The sequence below is a fragment of the Schistocerca serialis genome, chromosome 3 (assembly GCF_023864345.2).
Source record: "Schistocerca serialis cubense isolate TAMUIC-IGC-003099 chromosome 3, iqSchSeri2.2, whole genome shotgun sequence".
NCBI lineage: Eukaryota > Metazoa > Arthropoda > Insecta > Orthoptera > Acrididae > Schistocerca > Schistocerca serialis.
The window spans coordinates 380,286,153-380,307,272 of NC_064640.1; the positions used below are offsets into that span (position 1 = coordinate 380,286,153).

The 21,120-nt window shown below is 37.5% G+C and overlaps 1 protein-coding gene across 1 annotated transcript; it reads left to right on the forward strand.

Moving 5' to 3' along the window:
• The first annotated feature begins 1,632 nt into the window (after window positions 1-1,632).
• LOC126470217 (COMM domain-containing protein 3-like) lies at window positions 1,633-8,146 on the forward strand. The gene is made up of 3 exons (XM_050097898.1): window positions 1,633-1,802; window positions 5,667-5,941; window positions 7,262-8,146. The coding sequence occupies exons 1-3, from the start codon at window positions 1,673-1,675 to the stop codon at window positions 7,445-7,447; spliced, it is 591 nt and encodes a 196-aa protein (XP_049953855.1). The 5' UTR covers window positions 1,633-1,672; the 3' UTR covers window positions 7,448-8,146.
• Window positions 8,147-21,120: the final 12,974 nt, after the last annotated feature.

A 21,120-nucleotide genomic window follows, 5' to 3' on the forward strand; every position in this document is an offset into this window, starting at 1 on the left:
ACATCTTTTAAGGGAATTGTAATCTGTGAGGAAGGAAAAGTATTCAGAAGAAATTGGCTGTGGTCTATGGTAAGAGACCAACCGTGACTTTTCCTAAACCGAAAACAAGAAACCACAGAAAACTATTTTCAAGTTTTCTGGCAAATAGATTCAAACCACCTCATCTCGTGAATCCAAGTATTGCTAGTTCGGCGACTCATCATGGAGAGCTACCCCAAGGCGGCGGAGAGTTTGGAAAAACTGGTTGTGTTGCACATTGTTATAAAACAAAATAAAATGAATCACAACAAAAGATTGACTTCAAACATTGCATGTCTTTCCTTCAATTATGCACATTTTGTCATTTGATAGCCCACAAATGCATTCACATTTTAAGATTTAACAGTGTGGGGAATTGCTGGCTTCAGTTATTATAAAATTATGAGAGCGTAAATAGATTTTGGATGTAAGGGGGAGGGAGGGTTGTAGGGTGCAGTTGGTTCGGACGAATTCAAGCAGCCCGGTGAAAAAAATCTTTTAGAAATAAACGAACTATAGAATGTGCTGCCACCACATACCCGTTCCACTCTCCACAGACCAATCCCCATTGTTTCATATCGGAACTGGTTTTCATAGCTGAGTACCACCCAGGTGACCAGATTGGACGATATTTTTCCATTTGGGTCACTAATGATGGAATACTGTGCAAATTGTTTAAAGAAATGTAACCATCACCGTTTGCGCGATTTTTTTATTAGCGCTGTTTTTGGGCGACAGACAAATCGAAGAGTATTGTAATGCACTGATTTTAATTTAAGATTATCTGTAATATTTACTGCTCCATTGCCTTGAGAAATACTGAGATCTTGTAACCCCAAAGTTCAACCAGCCTCCAAATAATGACTCCAGTGCTAGCTTGAAACTACGTTAGATATGCAATTAGGCTGTTGTAATAATGCGTACGTATTTTTAACTTGCCATAACGCTAGCGAGCGAATTAAAATCTGCTATTCCTTCCTTGTTGTGACAAACTTATCCATAATTACGAACTAACACAACAGCACACAACACAAAAGCAGTAATCAGCAGCACTTACGTTACATTCAACTGCAAGTAAGAACTGAACAGATTAAGAAAACAACAAATGAGCATTAGGAAGGCCAGCAGTTGGTCTTGGTTAAAATAATGATTGGCAATAGCCGACAGTATTATGGATGAGTAGATAATTTTATCTATCGTCGGCGTCGCCGATTATAGACAGTGCATATCACCTTTTCGTCTATGACTGAAAATCAAAATATCTTTTAATTTCACTGCGTGGTAACTAGGTCTTGTGTAATTTCATTTGGGTGGGTCCAGACATCCCTGAACCCCCCCCCCCCCCCCTCACCATTTGGTTACGTCCTTCCCTACAGTCTCTTTTTCGTTTTCTGAAGACTTTTCATCACAATAAACGCAATAAATCGCGCAATGAGGTAACGTGTGGACACGAGAACGCCCAGGCATATATGCGTTCCTTCCACAAATTTTTGTGTATGCCCGTCTATTTCAGTGCGTCTGCACGATGCTAGTTTCCTCGTGCGTAATCGCAGACCCGTGGGAATAATTAGGGCATCTCCATAGATTCTAACATCCTTGGTGTATGGTGCAAAATTTCAAATGTTATCTATGATAAAGTGCAAAGCGGACAGAAATGAAGCTGTCAAAAGAAATAGTGGAGTATTTGAAAATAGCGGGTGACAGTAGTAAAATATCGGAAGAATGTTTTCATCATATACTATGTAAAGCTGTTGCTAGCATATTAGGGATGTCATTTACCTCCCGTAAGTGTTTCAGAATATAATGTTACTTACTTTCAGCTTTTAAATTTTATAGATCTCTAAAGGTGAAATAAACAATGTAGGACGAAACAAATTTGGGATGAGAAACGTAGTAACTGGGAAATACGAAAGACACTAATAATTGTGTCTGTGACGCCACTCTCAGTGATTTGAATGACAGCTTGTTTATATTTGCTTCCCGAAGAGCATTTTATGCAATGGAACTGAGTATGCTCATTGCAACACAGAAACATACTACTCTTAAAACGAAAATATTGTTACAGATTTATTAAAAACCGCATTGCCTTGAAGCAGACTGTCAACTACTTTTATATTTGAATGAAACATTTCTTCGCACACACAGGTGCTGGGAGATATAATTGTAGATAGCTATTTAGTAGACACAAATACCACACACGACTATATAAAGCGACAGCATATGTCATGATTATAAATATTGTAAGAATTGACCTGTGAAAATTGTAAGAAAATTGGAAACATTGTAAGAACCCATGTATGTTTCAGTTCATAAGACACAATTGAATACATCAATACAATTAGTATTGTTATATGGATGAATAAACATACCCATAAATCAGTCATATGTATGGAGACCAGCACTTCATATTTCTTAACTCTTCATGTGCCATAGACATTGGAGGAAGATTCCCTGTATGTTGATGTAGCTGAAGCAGGCAGTTGTGGAAGTAGGAGAAATATCCTCATCTAATAACAAATATTAACGGCAGAACAACTAGTACCTGCAAATCTAGAAATTTCACTTGTAAATAGATTTTTCACAGTGAAATTACAGAATCTACTTACGTTAGGACACACACACACACACACACACACACACACACACACACACACACACTGCCGTTCTCTGTATACGTTCAATATTCCTTGCTAGTCCTATTTGATATGGATCCCACACATTTGAACAGTATTACAGAATGGATCACACAAGTGGTTTGCAAGCAGTCTTCTTTTTATACTGACTGCATTTCCACAGTATTCTACAAAAAATAGAAGTCTACCACCTGCCTTACCCACAGCTGAGCCTATGCGATCATTTCATTTCATATCCCTACAAAATGTTACACCCAGGTAATTGTATGAGTTGGCAAATTCCAACTGTCACTCATTGATATTATAGCCATAGGATATTACATTTTTTTGTTTTGTTTTGTGGTGTGCACAGCTCTACATTCCTGAACAGCTGGGATCTGACATCACAGGACAACAGTGTTCATACGTAGTTGTAACACAAAGTGCTGGCAAACTGCAGTGGGGGTTACACATAGGTGAGTCAGTAAACAAGCTGTCTGCACATACTGATGAGGGCTCTGGAGGGTGCAGGTGATGACATAAAGGAGAAAGCTTACGTGCTTAGTATGAGACATGGAGTATGCTGCAGGGATATAAAATTCCCAGCAAAGATACCTGTCAAAACAGATCAAAGGAGTGCAGTGGAGGGCAGCCAGCTGTATAATGGTAGTCTACAGTAGGATGTGTCATGAAAATTAGTAAGAAATTGAAATCCGACAGTACTGCGCAAAGAAGGATGAGAGCTAAACTTGAGGGAATTTACCAATCATGTGTGTCTGAGGACACACAGGAAGACATAGATTGGTCACTGATAGTGTTTATAATGGAAGGAAAGATGACAGTTCTCATGTATTGGACCCTTCAGTGGGCATGGAGGGCATACCTCTTGCTCCAGTAATTAGCCCTGGGCGGCCTCTCACTGGACCTGCCCGTGCACTGACTTCTCCTTCCCAAACACTGTCCCTAGTTTACGTCAATTACTTTTTAGTCTCAGTAAACACTTTTTTATATTTGGAGTCCCTGCCCTTCCATTTGTCACCTTGTTCAAATGACTGACTGCAGTAACTGAGCATTGTAATTAGACCTCACACACCAGGAAAGGTCTCTGCTTCTCCTTTACAGCACCATTAACAGCTGACTATCACAAGGCTGGAGGGACTAACAATTGTATCGAGCATGTATAACACCCAAATTGTCAGTGGATAGAATGTGTTGATACTCTGACCATTAGTTAGTTAATTTCATGTTCCACGGATCATTTGCACGAATCATAATTATGTGGAATTTTACATTCATTTGTTAATATTGCTACATCTGACCTTTTTTAAGTTTGATAAGAAAATACAAATGTGAATTATTAATTCCTACCCATCACCTTTTACACATTACAAAAATAGAAATTATTCCATGGAATAGAAGGAATTTTCAAGGAGAAACTTCTTCAGTTTGTTTTCAAATTTAACTTTGCTGCCTGTCACACATTATATGTCATTGGGTAGGTGATCAAAAATATTGTTGACAGCATTGTGTACCCCTTTTTATTCTAAAGACAACTGTAATGTGAAGTAATGCCATATTTCTTCTGATTTTGTAATTATGTACATCATTGTTGATTTTGAACTGCAGTGGATCATTTACAACAAACTTCATGAGGAAATAACTATAATGTGTAGCCGTAGATTACTAATTTCCTTAAACAGATGGCACACTGGACCCGCATTCGGGAGGACAACTGTTCAATCCCGTGTCCGGCCATCCTGATTTAGGTTTTCCGTGATTTCCTGAAATCGCTCCAGGCAAATGCCGGTATAGTTCCTTTCAAAGGGCACGGCTGACTTCCTTCCCCATCCTTCCCTAATCCAATGACTCCGATGACCTCGCTGTCTGGTCTCCTTCCCGCAACAACCCAACACAACTCCTTAAACAGATGTCCACAAGATGATCATGGGTGAGCACCACATGTTTTTGAGCAATGAAGAGTTTCTTAAAGGTGAGTTAAATCAGAAGACTATTGCATATGACATTGTTGAATGAAAATATATCAACATACTAATTTTTTCTCCCTAAGATTTGCAATGATTTGAAGTGCGAATGTGGATGAACTGAGTTGTTTTAGGGCTTCCAAAGCAAGTCTTTTTCGAGTTTAAATTCTCATCTATTCGGACACCTAAAATTTTTCCACACTAGTTATGATTTCCTCACAGTGTATTTCACTTATCATTGGTGTAATACCTTTAGAACTGAATGTTGTCTTTTTGAAAGTGAGAATGAGGAAATTTGTAGAAAATCACTCTGTAATCCTTTTATGAACATTATTTGGTAATAATTAAACGCCCAGCCTGCACTTGAGTATCTGGTAAACTGTGGTGGCCTGAGAAAGAAATACACTAGTTTTTAAGTTCAGTTGAATGAGAGAGATTAAAAAATAATGTGTTCATTAATGTTAACACTAATCATGCTTCCACGTCCTGTAAACTGACTCGTTCCACATCATTTTGATAAAAGAATCATTCAGCTGATCCATGTAACAAGTAACTAACATATTGAGGACATGTATGTCTGACAAGTCATGTGTCGTGCCATGGTGACTTGTTTACAAGTATTGCTGTTCTTTACAGTAACTTAATAATTACAGTAGGCACATACAGAGATGATGGACTACATTTTATAAGGGTTACTGTCTAGAACATGTGAGCAGTATCCTATAAAAGTGGGCTTTTGCAGCTGAGATCATGCAAAAGACAGAATGTTATACATATATATATGTGAATGTTGTAGACTTTTTTGAGGTAAATAACAACTAATGTGAAAGAAATGCAGATATACAGTACATTGTTAATGATATTCTGTGCAAGAAGGTTAAGTATTTGAAATCCTTAAAGTTCCAGTACTTATTGAAGATCCTTTGTATCTCTCCAACTGATGTATATGAGAAATTATACACTAATCTACATTCCTTTTTGTGTCTCTTGCACTGTAATTGGGTTTAAAATATGTTGCAGTGAAACATTTTACATATTGCCATTCCATTTTCAGCTGTGTTGGATGAGCTGTTGAATACTCAGTCTTCTATAAAGGGTGCTTATGGTGCTCTTTTAGTTTTGCTTGTGGAAGCTTCAAGGTTAAATTTAACACCAGATTCACTTGGAACTGCACTGCAGCAAGAATACAGCTTTAATGCTAAACGATGTAGTAGTGTAATGCAATCCTATAGTAACAATAAAAACAAAATAAGAGCTGCACTTAGTCACATTGGACAGCATCCTCCACATGTTACTGATGTGAGATGGGAAATGGATTACTGTGTTAAGGTAGAGTATTGCTCTAAATCATATTTATGTAATTAATTGTAGTTAGTCCCAGAGGCAGATGTATTTATCATGGTTCAACAGTTCATATTTTAAACATTACAGAACAGTTTGTTAGACACTTCTTATTATACATAAAACAGACTTGTACTGAAATATCCATCATTTTGAGACAAACAAGTCAAGTCCCATTTTAGGAACTGGTTACTCATGAAATTTGAAACTAAATATGTTGTTAATGTTTTGTTAGAACATTATGGTTCCTAACTGTAAATAAGTGTAATTGCTTTTTAGTTAATTGGATATAACATATTCATCTAGGACGGAAAGTATGTGACAACTTAGTTAAGAAATGATAGCTACCTTGGTATGTACATTACTTCATATTGACTTAATTTTTAGAAAGTATTTGATTTAATTGCACATTTTGGTGATTTTAAAACTTCCTTATATCCAGATTGGAAAAGCGAATGAAAGGGCTCTTTTTTAGGAACTTGTACGAAGATTACTGAAGGAATAGTTATGAGGTATGTAATTAAAATGAAAGTAATAGACTGAACCATTTACTATGGTCAGTAGAAAATATATCATCAGTGTGCTGAAAAGTTTGTTTTCAGTACGTTTGTAAGTATTTTCTTCAGAAAACTATCAGTGATTACATGAATCAGATGTCTAATGCAAATAGTAGATTAAAAATATTTGAGGGTATTAGTACATAAAATATTAAAAATTATTGGTTTACCAAAGTAGATGCTTTTATAGATTGCCATAATGCTTCAGATTTTAATGTTAGACTTAAATACTACTACCACTCCTCCTGCATTCCCTTGAGATCTCTACAAATGAGAATATATGTAGAAGTATTTTACGGGCAACTGAGCTTAGCCTCATTTTAGAGTGGCTTGCATATTATTATGGAAGTGTTGGTGAATACCAAAGGGCAGCAACAACACAGCAAGTCAGACTATCACATGTACTTCAGTATGCAAGCTAACTGATTCTTGTGCACATTCATTGATATATTTTTAACTACTCTACTCTGGCGATATAAAAACATCAAATATAACATAACAAGCAAGAAGGATAGACTTAAATCAATAACACTCTCTCTCTCTCTCTCTCTCTCTCTCTCTCTCTCTCTCTCTCTCTCTCTCTCTCACACACACACACACACACACACACACACACACACACACACGTGTTTACTGTGTTGTGTTATTTTGGTAGTATGAGTGATAATTATTTGCCCTGCATATTTATTCTTCGTTATGATTTATGCTTATTGGCATTTTGTTATCGCTTAATTTTTCTCGATATTTGTAGGTGAGCAGTCTGGATCTTGTCCGTGAAGCCTCTTATAACATACAACTTGAAGTTGAAAGATGTCAGGGCAAAACAGCCACACAGGGAAATACAATAACTTTCTCCTGTTCTGTGGGTGAGCTACAGAACTTGGTGTGGAAACTAAAAGAAGCGGTCAAACACTTGGAAAGAATCTCTCTTAAATAACTGTGTCTCTGAATGACCAGTAACAAAATAGACAGAATTATTTTTTCACACAGACAGCTGTGTGTGCCACAACAGATTATTTCATTTCTTGTGTATAAGTTTTTTGTGGTGTAGTTCACATAAATCATTATCCTCTAAGTATCTATGTATTTTCTGGATGATTGTCGTTTCACCCGTTGTATCAAGATGGTACCTGTTTTCAGTGTTGAGAATGATAATACACATGTTCCACTTCCAGAACTCTGTATTTGTAAGTAACTTTTCTAAATGGTGTGCAAGCAGTGAAGAATTTGCATTACATGCATCTATTGTTAATTTAGTATGAAGGGAACTTTTTAAATTGTACTGATAGTTTCAAAGTATGTAATAGGATTTTTAGCATTCAGTTTCTGATAAGTATTATTTTGATCGAAGTTTTTCCAACTGATGGAATCCTTCATGACCATAAAGTTATAAAGCTATTATTATTATTATTATTATTATTATTATTATTATTATTATTATTATTATTATTATTATTATATTTTGCATTTTTCATTACCAAGTATTCTATTATTTTGTATTTGTGCTCAATGTACCATTTAGTTTTTGTTAGATGTAGTTAACCCACTTGCTGTATTGAGCTGGCTGCAAAATATAAATGACAAGAAACAGTAAGAAGACTGAATAAACTGTGTGATAATACACAGTAAAGTGTTATCTGGAGAATTTCTGTTGTTGCTTTAGTAATTTGTGTTGAGTGCAAGAAAGTATTACAGATACATGAAAAGTGAGTACATATTGTTGATGAATACCTACTTAATGTTCACAGATTTTGGCCAAGAGTTATGTTGCTACTATGAAAACATCTTTTGGAATAAATGTCTGGTTCCTAGTAGTCGATTGAAATTTTTTGATGCACATTCTGTTGTTTCTGATGTGGAAATTGGTCTCATAATGGATTCTGAACCTCATGTTAACTAACTAGTCAATTTGCCAGATACTGTGATACTTTAATGTAAAACAGCCTTGTGATCAGTGCAAAAGTGTTTTGTACTATTGGTGTGATAGTAAACTTGATACTAGTTGTTTACATCATTCTGAATTGGGTTTGCATTACTGCTGACCATTTTTTACCTTTTATGCAGATGTTGCCACATTTCATCTCAGCAGCAGTTTGCCCCTATGGTACTCAAAACTGCATGCTATAATTGACTGTGTTTCATCCACCCAAAATGAAACATCTGATGTGGGCTGGTGACAGATCATTCCTGCTGAGAAAACCAGAAGTAACTTTGAATTTCTTAACGGAGACTAATGTGAAGAGATTTTTCTTCTGATCACCATGAGCTTATCATATTATTCAGTTGTGTTTCCTTTAGTCAACTATTAGAAGACACTTGTGTGAGAACACAATGTATTAACTCCAGTGTTACAGACTTAAACCTGTGATCATATCACTACAATGTCAAGACATTTTGGATAAATTTGTGTAAAATTGTATATTTGGTAGATTTTGTTCATTCCATGAATGTATTATACACCTACGAGGTGTGGCTGTAAAATAATGCGACTATTGCTGTAAAAAAATTTTATTTAAAAAAAACATACTATTTAGTTATTGTCATCCTCAATATATTCCCCTCCTCTATCCCTACAAAACACCACACAAATTTTTTATTTATGAAAACAGTGCTGGAAGTCTTCCTCAGTGAGCTCCTTGATAACGCATGCCGCTTTTTCTTTCATTGCTTCAGCAGTCTGAAATCTTGATCCTTTTAATGTAGATTTGACCTATGGAAATAGATAAGTCACATGGTACTTGGTCAGATGAATAAGGTCAGTGGCCTAACACTGGGCTGAGCTGATGTGTTGTGTTGCTGGAGAAGCTGTGATTTGTTCTTCCACAATTTGGGATCTTTCCCCCACTCCCCCCATGGAAGTGAGCAAGTGCGAGGTCACGCAGTGGTTAGCACACTGGACTGACATTTGGGAGGACGATGCTTCTAACCCGCATCTGGCCGTGCTGTTTAGGTTTTCCATGATTTCCCTAGATTGCTTTAGGCAAATGGCAGAATGGTTCCTCTGAAAGGGCCTGGCCGATTTCCTTCCCCATCGTTCCCTAATCCGAGCTTCTGCTCTGTCTCTAATGACCTCATTGTCGATGTGACATTAAACATTAATCTCCTCTGGAAGAGAGCAAGAACCTCAGGAATGCACGAGTGTCAGTAAAAACAGTTGTCATTGTTTTGAATCTGCATTTGGCCCTTTCAGTGCATGTACTGGCTCTGTTTCTGGATCATAAGTAAAACACCAAGATTCATCACATGTTATCACTCTTTCCAAGAAATTAAATTCAATTTCAATAGTATTCAAAGTGTCAGTACAAACATTTTCATGAGCTGCTTTTTGTTCAATCATGAGAATTTCCAACGCGTTTCGTGCACAGTTTTCTCGTGTTAAATTGGTCATGTAAAATTCGTCTTGTGCATTCTTTGTCAGTTCCTACAGTTCCAGCAATCGATCAAAAACCTAGCCGATGGTCAGATCGAATGAGATTACCTATTTTTTCGATATTTTCATCCATTTTGATGTTGAAGAGCGTCCTAGGTGTGTCATCCTCAACGTCTTCTTGGCCATGTTGGTAATGCATGAACTGCTAAAAAACTCAAAAATAGTAAGCAGTCTTCACTATGCACTTCTTTTTGTAAAAGATACGTTTTGCTAGCAGTTTGCCAAGTTATGCAAAAATTCATGACAATTTGTTGCTCTCTTATTACAGTTATCATTTTTCTGTTAAAACAAAATAACAGCTCTAACACAAAAGAAGACCATGAGCACACTGATTTGTCTACAGATGCCAGAAATGTCGCATTCAACTGAGAAGGCTTCACATTTCCACAATTTGTACAGCCATCAAATAGTCGTACAAAAATTTTGCCAAAGTGTTCTTGAATATTGTAATGGTGTTAAGACTGCCACATTTATGACATATAGTTAGCGACATGTGTCCTGGGTTGTGCTGCATGGCAGGCACCATAGAGATTGCAACATATCTTGGCCAAGTATGCTGGTGGTGAACCTAAGGGACCCAAACTGGAGGCTAGTCTGGGTCACCACTCTGACTGTAACCTCTGGACATGCTCAAGTAATCACTGTGTGGTGTGAAGTCTGAAACTGTCTCTCATGGTGCATGAGGATCCATGTTTAATGACACAAATTTAGATCATTTAATAGAAATGGCCCTGATCTCAGTGTTAAATGTCGTGATGTGGGTGGCTATTGAAATGAAACAAAGTTACTGGGCAATATCAGGTGCACCTCAGTTGAGTTAGGCTAGCACAGATAATATGATGTTGCTTAGTTTCAGATCCTTCTAATGGAAACGACTTCAACATGGTAGATGAATCACCTGGCAGAAGCAACACCCATTCAGTGAAAAGGGTTTTAGAAAACTCAGCAGCTTTCAGTTCAAAAAATGAATTTCATCATAAAAGTATTTCTAAAAAGGTATTCTTGGTTGTTAGAAGGATCATTTTAAAATATTTCCCTTTTATATACAGAAAGGTGTCTAGTTTGTAGTGGATACAATGAAGTCTTTAAAGAAGTTTTCAGTAGACAACCTACTTTTTGTCAGGATACAAACACACAGAGTACAAAAGCACTGTTTACATATCTGATGATATGGAAAGTCGCCAGATGCTCAACTTCTGCTTGGGTTTTTGCTCATGCAGATGGACACACAGTTATTGTGTGAAAACGACAGATACTAATTGCATGAACTCTCTGGGTGATCATACAAACTGGAGTTGAGAATGTAATGGATTCACTGGTAAAAAGAAAATAAGGAAGATGCTGTTCAAAGGTAGAGATTAACATTATTCAGAAATGTTAACTGAACTGTACATTTCTCATAGTGTAAACAATGTCTCGGTAACAACCTTGAGATTGTTTCCTAGTCATAATCTCTGTTGTTAAATTCTCCTAGTGATACTAGTGTAGCAGCAGTGCAGGTGACCCTTCAGTGTAGCTTTGAACCTAAGAAGGAAAACAAGTAACAGTTTAAAACTGTGAATTTATCTGTGAAGCATTCTCATATAATGTCTTTGATAGCCCACTGGCTGCAAAGAGGTGGGGCTCCAGGTTGAGGACACAAAAAAGCACACAATTTTAACTTGTAACAAAAATGAAAGTAATATATTGCAAAATGACTTTGTCTTGCTCCAACAATCCTTGTCACTACAGCATGAAGAACAGTTATGGATTTACAGATTACCACAAAGTGGCTGGAAGAATGCAAATGATTTGTTTCTCATAACCGCTAAGCTTGACATAGAGGTAAACGTGATGAACACAGACAGAAGCAGTCAAGTATAATGCAGGCTACAAGATACCATGAAACCTGGCTAGATGTACGTTCAGTCAGAAAAGAGCAGAAGTGTTTATGCAGAAAGAACTTACCAAGACAGGAATAACTATTGTGAAAGATCTGACTAAGGTAATTTAAAGCTCTGGTGGAATATAAATAATATGAGTAAAGGTAACTCGTTGAATAGTGCATATGTCAGGATTGGTTAAGAGCATAAGTGGGCATCCAGGACCAATCCTGTTCACTCTAGCATATGAAATGAGAAAGGAAGTTGCCAAAAAATGGAGATTCATTCTACTTCTCCTGTTCTACATGGTGCATTTGGTCTATCATCTGCTACGACTGCGTAGGGAACTGAGCCTAGTGATGGAGAGCATTTTGCACTCGATGGGAGGAGCAGGCAGATATGTCCATGGTGTAGGAGGGCTAGTAGACAAGAGAGAGATCCGCAGCTGCAACCACTGTCTCACCAGCATGCCATACATGACCGATTTCTACTCTCCCATTGGTTGGCTTTGAATATTTTGATGGCGTTACTTACTCAGCAACCTTGTGGATAGCATCCCTAGCTCAGTGGAACCAAGTGTGGGATCTATCTTGATTGCTGCAGAGCTGCTTATGTAATCTACATCACACCACTGAGGCGCAGTGGTAATTGCAAGAAAGTATTGCAAAATTTGGAAAAATAAACGATGATCTTTTTTACCTTTAACACCACTTTGGAGTGCACAATAGTGGTATTCTGCTGACCACTCAGTCTATGTAATATCGTAGTTTATCCCTGTGCCACAACCGGTTCCAACCTCAAGCAACATGGGCCATAACCGTGTGCAAGACCTGTCTGATAGGCCTATCCAGCATACCCTACTCCAGTCCTGTCACAGGCTTAGCCAAACTCAGTCATGTCATATACCAACTGTGCTCAATTTCTGCACAGCATTTTGACCACCAACAAGCTCTCTACTGAAATGAATGGCCACTGCCAAACTGGGGTCAAGAGTAGAGTTGACCACCCAGTGGTACAATACACTACTGAATACAACAGGCTTGAGTTTAATGACTACTTCACAACACGTATCATCGGGATCCTTTCCCCCAATACCAGCTTCTGTGAACTATGTAGATGGGCGTTTTCTTTGCAACACATTGTTTGTTCCCGTAATCCTCTTGGCTTCAGTCACTGCTAGTACTCTTCCCCACAACCACCTCCATCTTGCCCCAGGATCCTAACTTCACTCATCCTCTCCCTTTCCTTTGTTCTGTGTCCCCCTCCCAATCAACTCCTGCACATCATCGAGTGCTGCACAAACTCACCATTGCAGGTGCCCATATCACATTCCCTCCTATCTGGTGTACCTGCTACCTCTCACACCCACATTCTTATCCCTTACACTGGCTATCTCCCTCTCAACCACCAGCCATTCTTCCCCAACCCTCCCATCTGCCCCCTGCCTCTCCTCACCCCTTCACCCAACACTCAGTCTCTCCACTCAGCCGAGCTGCAGTTCTGGCACAGTGTATTCACCCAGCACATTGTAGCTGTACAGGTGTGTAAAAAGGATTCATACTCAAACTATAATGGGTCTCAGCCTTCTATAAATAATATGACTTGACACCTCTTTATTGAGTTGTTACCTTTACTCTACATCATAATCTCTGTTTTGCAGTTTATGAACTCAGGATACTCTTTTTGAAGTTAATACAGTGTAGGCCAGGAAATCAGTAATGAACATTACAGGCGTGGAATGAAATTCTGGAAACATGAAAGATACACATTAAAATGTTTGTGCATGTGTATGTCCTGTTACATTGTATTATTAGCTAGTTTATTTTTTATACATATGACAGCCTAATTAGTCTGAGACCTGTTACTTTAAACTTTGTTGTCTCAGTCTGACCTTGTAACTAGATAACTTTCTTTTTAATCACTAGTTTTGTGTTATCTACAATTTGACAGCAAGCTAAATCTAAATTGATGGCTATATTTCTATTTATTTCTAGTGAATCTCGACTGGCAACACATTGAACTTTTGATGTCTTCCTTTGATTACATAAATCAGTTTCATTTAATCCCTTCCCCATAACTACTTCTGGTCATTAGGAAATCGCCTCCTTATCCACATTTTATTTTATCCAGTCCATAATTCACCAAGGCCTGCAGATGACATTTAGTCCGGAATGATAACAAATTTAATTGGCCTTGAACTTCTACTTCTTCAGCCTATTTCAATCCACTGCTGGAGGTAGACCTACTCCATATGTTTCCAGTGGCCCCTGATCAAATCCTATATCTGAGGCTGACTTCTAGTGTATGTCGTTCTATGCATCACTGTGTGCAATTTAGTTTACAAGCGCTTGCCCTAGTCAGAGTCACAGTTTCCAGACTGTAGGTTATAACTGGTAGTATTCACATACAATAGATGTTAGCCTTCAGTTTATTTGGGGCATCCTTGCTGGTCAGGATAAATATTACAAGGGGAAGCCACGATGTTGGGATCGCGGATTTACTTCAAACTTTGTACACCTTTAATAAGCCATTAAAACAACATAATGTGCAGGTGTTAAGGTGCACTACACTGGCAATTCCAAGAAAGTCGCAAGAGAAGTTTTATGTCTGTTATGTAACTGATGTATCTAGGCATAGGCACCAGACATTGGAGTTCATTGTGGTCCAGTGATTAGTGTTCGAGCTTCATAAGACAAACGTGTATGAGGCAATGGTTCAACTCCCATTCAAAACTTCATTTTTGTAGTACAAGTGTAAAATTTGTGGTATTCAAAACATTAGCACCTCCACTATTCATTCTTGCTACGTTAGCAACGTCTCACCACTACGCGGATAACTGCCAAATGGGGGCTGCCTCTTGTCTGCTGCTTGAAGCATCAAGGTGCAAAGTAGTTCTGGGTACATTATCAGTTTGCGTGTATAAGGAATATCACAAATCTCAATAGGCGTACATTTTCAGGAAAACTCTATGTGTTTGTTCATTTACTTGTCGATAGTTATAAATTTGCTTCTTCTAATAATTAAATTTAATTAAAAATGTAAGTAGCCAAATAACATGAAATTCACTAAAACTTCATGCAAACAAATGTATTTTCTTTAATTATATTACCTCTCACATGTCATATAAATTAAATAATATGACCAGGCATGAAAAATTAGATTAAAAATTAAGTCTGAGCAAGAGTCAAACCGTGACCTCATACAGGTTCTTTTCATGAAGCTTGAAACCAAACACTTCACTACAGTGAATTCTAACATCTAGTACCTATGTAGATGTACATCCTCACAGCTTTAAGCAGGTTGCTTCCACCTAGTTTCAGCATTTCATTTGTTATCTACATATATCATATGACATGCATTGGAGGGTTGTCTTCTTCCACTCTCAGATACAGGTAGAGAAAGGGAAAAATGTCTGTCTAAATTTCTCGTATCTTACCTTCATGGTTTTTATGCAAAATGTATGTTGGTGGCAGTAGGATTGTTGTGCAGTCATCTTCAAATGCTGGTTCTCTAAATTTTCTGAATAGTGCTCCTCAAAAAGAACATCACATTCCCTTCACAAATTCCCATTTAACTTCCTGATATTTCCTTAACACTTGTGTGTTGTTCAAACCTACTGAGAACAAATCTAGCAGGCTGCCTTTGAATTACTTCAATGCCTTCCTTTAATCTGACCTGGTGTGGATTCCAAACACTTGAGCAGTACTCAAGAATAGGTTGCACTAGCATCCTACATTCAGTGTCCTTTACAGAAGCACCACACTTTGCTGAAATTCTCCCAATAAACTGAAGTTGACAATTCACCTTCCCTACCACATGCTTGTTCCATTTCATATCGCACTGCAACTTTACACCCAGATATGATTGTGTAAAGCAGGGCACTCCTAATGCTGTATCTGAACATTAATGGTTTGTTTTCGTTACTCAGCTTCATTAACTTATATTTTTCTACATTTAGAGCCAACTGCCCTTCATCGCACCAAGTAGAAATTTTGTCTAACCCATCTTGTAGCATGCTACAGGCACTCATCTTCAACACCTTTCCATACTTCACAGCGTCATCAGCAAAATACTGCAGATTGCTGCCCACCCTTTCCACCAGATCGTTTATGTACATAGAAAATAATAGTGGTCATATCACACTTCCATGGGCCATCACCTTGCCTGTGATGAACACCTGCCATCAAGACAACATACTGGGCTCTGATACTTGAGAAGTCTTCAAGCCATTCATATATCTAAAACCTATTCTGTGTGTTCGGACGTTCACTATCCTATCCTCTTCAGGAGACTTTTTTTTTGTCTTGTTATTTAGCTGTTTAAGTGCATTTTCAACTTCAGCACTGATTACTTCCAGCACTTATTCCTGTGTATCATTCAGAGCCACTTGTTCTTCCTTGGTCATTCTGTAATGGCCACAATATACAACTCTTGGCAGACATCTGTAACAATTTCATTACTATTATGTCTGTGACTATATCTCCTTTCTTGTTCTTGAGTTTCATAATTTTAGATCTTCCCTTAGACATACTGGTCTTTAAAAATTTCATGTTTTGGTGGTTCCAAAAGCTTGCATGATCAAATTATTATTAAATTTCCTCAGATCTTTTCTTATTTCTTTCCAGATAATCTTATTAGGAGTTGTGTATTCTGCTGCATCTGTGTCCATTGTTTTCCTTTCTTCTGAATGATAGTAACTGAAAGTCGGCTGTTCTTGTTAGATTTCTGGAGTGAGACTTCTTTTGCCGCAATTTGGATGTTTGGTGTAATGTTCTCAGTAAGTTCATTTACTTCTAGGGACTTCAGATCTTCTATTGGATCAAGTTTTTCAGACGAAGTTTGCTGAAATGGTGCTTTCTGTTTTCTTGAACAAATACCTGTCATTTTCGCCCTTCCTGGCAGCAGGTAGTGGTGATTCAGGCAAGCCTGTTGGCAACATGCTGGGGACATATTACAGAGCTGCTTGTATCAGCTGATCTTCCTAATAGTTCCTTTGCTGAGGTGTGGCTCAAACCAAGTATTTCCTCAAACTCACTTTATTTCTGAGGCCATAAGCTGATTGCAAGTAGTACACAGTTGCATATGGTCACTGTTATTTAAAATTCAAAATATTATCTGTGTTGGACATTAATGGTGAAAGAGAAGCAGAGTAATTATGTTCCAAAATGGATTTCATGTTAAAAATAATTGGAGCCATCTATGTACAACCCAAAATTAGTGTGGTATAGCTTTTCCAATAAAGCTTGTCCTTACTTATATCTAAGAATGATTACATTGTTATTAGAGGCTCCAATAAAGACCAGCAGCTAAAATATTATTCTAGAGGGAATTTAAGGAGGCACTTTCACACAAATGGCATGACAATTATATTTTTAGACCAATGCAAGAGAGTTCTAAAGTAAAATCCCTGTGCAATTTCAGGTCAGTCAGCATATTACCTGCAGTATCTAAAGCTGTGGAGTACATAGTTCATGAACAGCCAATGGACTACCCTGAATCACATTAGATCCATGATAAATATCAATAATGCTTTTGTAACACCATAGCACAGCAACTACATTAATCAAATCGATGGGCTTTATCAAATAAGTCATATTCAGATGTGAAATTATGATTTTAACACTGCTGCAGTTTGGGGAGATGTTTCATTATATTCTTTTTTTAAAATGAAACAGTTCAAGTGCACAGAGGAGAAGTCACAAAGGAAAACTGTGCTTTCTGGAGTCCCCTGGACTTAAGTCTCAGCCCCTCTCATTTTTCCATGTGTATCAGTGATATTTAATCTATCTCACAGTGTTGTAAATACAACTGAAATTACTGTGCGCCACTATCTGTAATTTCTGTTTCAATTTATTCTGATATCCAAAAGTAGCAGCTCTGTTTTTCAGTTAGTCTAAATTCCATTTCAGCGTTCTCATAATTTTTCCTTTATATGCAATACCAATTTTTTGCCTCATTTTTGCAGCTACGAGGTTGTGGCCCAAGTCTTGAGTTTGATCCACAAAACCTAAGTACAATTTCAGTGTCACTCACCTATCTTTTGTACACCAATACATGGTCCCTCTGATTTGTATCATTCGTTCCTGGAATTTTACAGGTCCCTTTGTTAATATTTTATCTTGGAAAATATGTGCTTACTGCTTTAATATAATTGGCAGCTATAAACTGGGCAGCTCTCAACTCATTAGTACTTGTTCTCTCATGCAAGCTTTCTTTACCAAAAAGGGCAATGAAAGATTCTTATTTTCCAAGCTTTGTGTTATTATCTCCCAGGACTATTCTTGAATCATGTGCAGGTATCTTTTCACACACTTGGTGCAGCTAAACCATGTGCAGGTATCTTTTCACAGACTTGGTGCAACTGATTGTAAAAGCTGCCCACCAGATCCTCATCTGATACTTCTGTTGGAGCGTATATGTTTACAAAAGTTGTATTCTGGAATCTACCTTTTGTTCTGAGGATGAATATTCTATCATTAAATGGTGTAAATGTGGGATCCTCATCTGATACCTCTGTTGGAGCGTATATGTTTACAAAAGTTGTATTCTGGAATCTACCTTTTGTTCTCAGGATGAATATTCTATCATTAAATGGTGTAAATGTGGGAATAGATTTGTGCGTATCTTTTGCTGCAATGCCCCGATCTTGTGTATCATTTCTCCCAGAGCAATCTAATGTAAAATTTTGCTTTTGTATCTCTCCTTTACACATCCATCTGATCTCTTGGAGGGCAACTAAGTCCAGCCTTTTTTCCAACACTTCTTAGGCTGCAGTATTCATTGCTTCTGGTTGTAGCAGGGTAAGTATATTTCATGTTCCAAATTTAAGAGTTCTGTTTGTGTATCCTTGTTCCTTAACTTATTTTGTCTTTGTGAGATCAGCCCAACTTTCTCTGTTAAGTTATTTGCAACAGTAATTTTTTTCCAAGGCAGGGGTGTTGGCCCTGCACTCAACCTTCTATCTTTGGAGGGCTATTTCTCCCATGCTCATCTGCCCTGACAATGTTCCCCACTGTGGTTGGGCACCCAGGCTTCCACAGGGTCATTCAGCTTCTCGGTATTTGCCACCTTGGAGGTGAGGAACAGGATTGAGTAGAAGAGGCTATGTGATTTTTATCTTGTCTAAAGTCATGTTTTATGCATCATTACCCCATTTTAATCCCAGAAATTACAGGCAATGGAGCACAGTAATGACATAGATAAGGAATGGGAATGTATTAGAATAACATCATAACTGTGGTAAAGGACATAATGGGGAATCTAGAAGACCCAGAAATAGTGAGTGGCATGATGAAGAATGTAGACAGTTGGTGCAGTGGAAGAAAGGAGTGAGTTTAAAATGTCTCCAACAAAATACAAGAATGAACTGGGCTATGTATAAAGAAAATAGGATAGAAGTGGCATGGATATTCAGAAGAAAGAAAAGAGAAGCCTTAAAAAGGAAAATAAGATATTAAAGGGCATTATAATAGGAATTAAAGTAGAAAGTTTTAAAAGATGTTAAAAGAAGGAACACATGGGTACAGGCCTAAAATAATAGGTTGGAAGGATAAAGATGGAAACCTGCTGACAGAATAGTGGAGAGTGAATGACAGATGTGGAGAATATTTCAAAGAAATGTTGGATAGTTATTTCACTGGTGGAGGGCGACAGTTGTAGCTTACAGTAGGACAAAAAATAGAAGAACCTACTCTTGCAAAAGTGCAGAAGGTGTTGAACTATAAAAAAAATTTAAAAAAATGCAAACCTCCAGTAAATGATGGAATAATTGCCAAACTGTTAATCTGTTTAATATGGAATTAAAAACAAGAAATAATTCCAGAAGAATGGGCTATAGATGTGATTCAGTTGATATATGAGAAATGTGACAAGTCGTGTTGCTCTAACGGAGAAGAATCACTCTGTTGAATGTGGCATTTAAGGTTTTATCCAGAATCCTGTACAGTTGACTAATCCCATGTGTGGAATATATTCTGGGTTATTATCAATGCAGCTTTAGGTCTAATAGATCAACTGTGGACCAATTATTCATTCTGAGGCAGGGACTGGAGAAAATATATGATTATAATATAGAAGTCAAAAACAGCTATGTGAACTTCAACCAGACCTTCAATAGTTGAAATAGGGAAGAGATGTATATGGACTTTACTTTTTTATTTTATATTTATTTATTTTTTGTGTCAGTCTTCTGATAGGTTTGGGCAGTCCACCACGAATTTATCTCCTCAACTAACACCAAACTAGAACTAGCACCCTATGACCTCAATTATTTGTCAGATTTATTCTCTCTCTCTTCTCCCACAGTTTTTACCCTCCACAGCTCCCTCTAGTACCATGGAAGTTATTCCCTAATGTCTTAATACATGTTCTCTCATCCTGTCCCTTCTTCTTCTTCTTCTTTTTCTTCTCAGTGTTTTCCATTTTTCCATATGTTGATTTCTTTGCCAGTTCTGCAGAGAACCACCTCATTCCTCATTTTATCAGTCTACCTAGTTTTCAACATTCTTCTGTAGCACCAGATCTCCAGTGCTGTGATTCTCTTCTGTGCCAGTGTTTCCAATGTCCTTGATTCACTTTCATACAATATTGTGCTCGAAACATTTAGTCACAGAAATTTCTTCCTCAAGTTGAGGCCTATGTTTGATACTAGTAGACATCTCTTGGGCAGGAATAACCATTTTGTTTGTGCTAGTCTGATTTTCGTGTCCTCCTCGCTTTGTCCATCATGGGTTATTTTGCTTCCAAGATGGCAGAATTCCTTATCTCATCTACTTCATGATTACCAGTTTTGATGTTAAGTCAATTACTATTCTCATTTATGTTACTTTTCATTACTTTTTAGTTTTTCTGGTTTACTGTCAATCCATAGGGATGTTAGAAAATATAGAACCGTCCAAATAGATTTTGGTTATTAAAGCAACCTTGGCAGGCTCCAAGGCAATGGTGACAGTGGATAGTGAATTAACTATCTGTTCCAGCAGCAATAAAGGAGTTAGAGATGTTGATGTTATTTTGACAACACTTTTCAATTTGACCTTAAAACAGTTATATAAAAACAATATCGGGACACACAGCTGTGAGGAGCACAAAGTTGGCTGCTTATGCTGATAATGTTGCAGTTCTCAGTGCCTTGTGGGGTGGGGGAGTGGCTATGTAAGTAAAAAACAGTATTCCATTTGAGTCCATAGACATATCATGTCACTGCACTGGACAGATATTTGAATGTTGTGCAGGGTCAGTTGAATTTAGTGAAACTAAACTTCTAATTGTTGTTGTTTATAGGTCCGCTAACTCTGACTTCAGAGCATTTCTGCTCAA

Coding starts and splice junctions, on each gene's coding strand:
- LOC126470217 (XM_050097898.1), top strand. CDS start 1,673: ATGAAGCTGTCAAAAGAAATAGTGGAGTATTTGAAAATAGCGGGTGAC. Junction 1,803..5,666: donor AGGGATGTCATTTACCTCCC/GTAAGTGTTTCA, acceptor TTCCATTTTCAG/CTGTGTTGGATGAGCTGTTG. Junction 5,942..7,261: donor AAATGGATTACTGTGTTAAG/GTAGAGTATTGC, acceptor CGATATTTGTAG/GTGAGCAGTCTGGATCTTGT.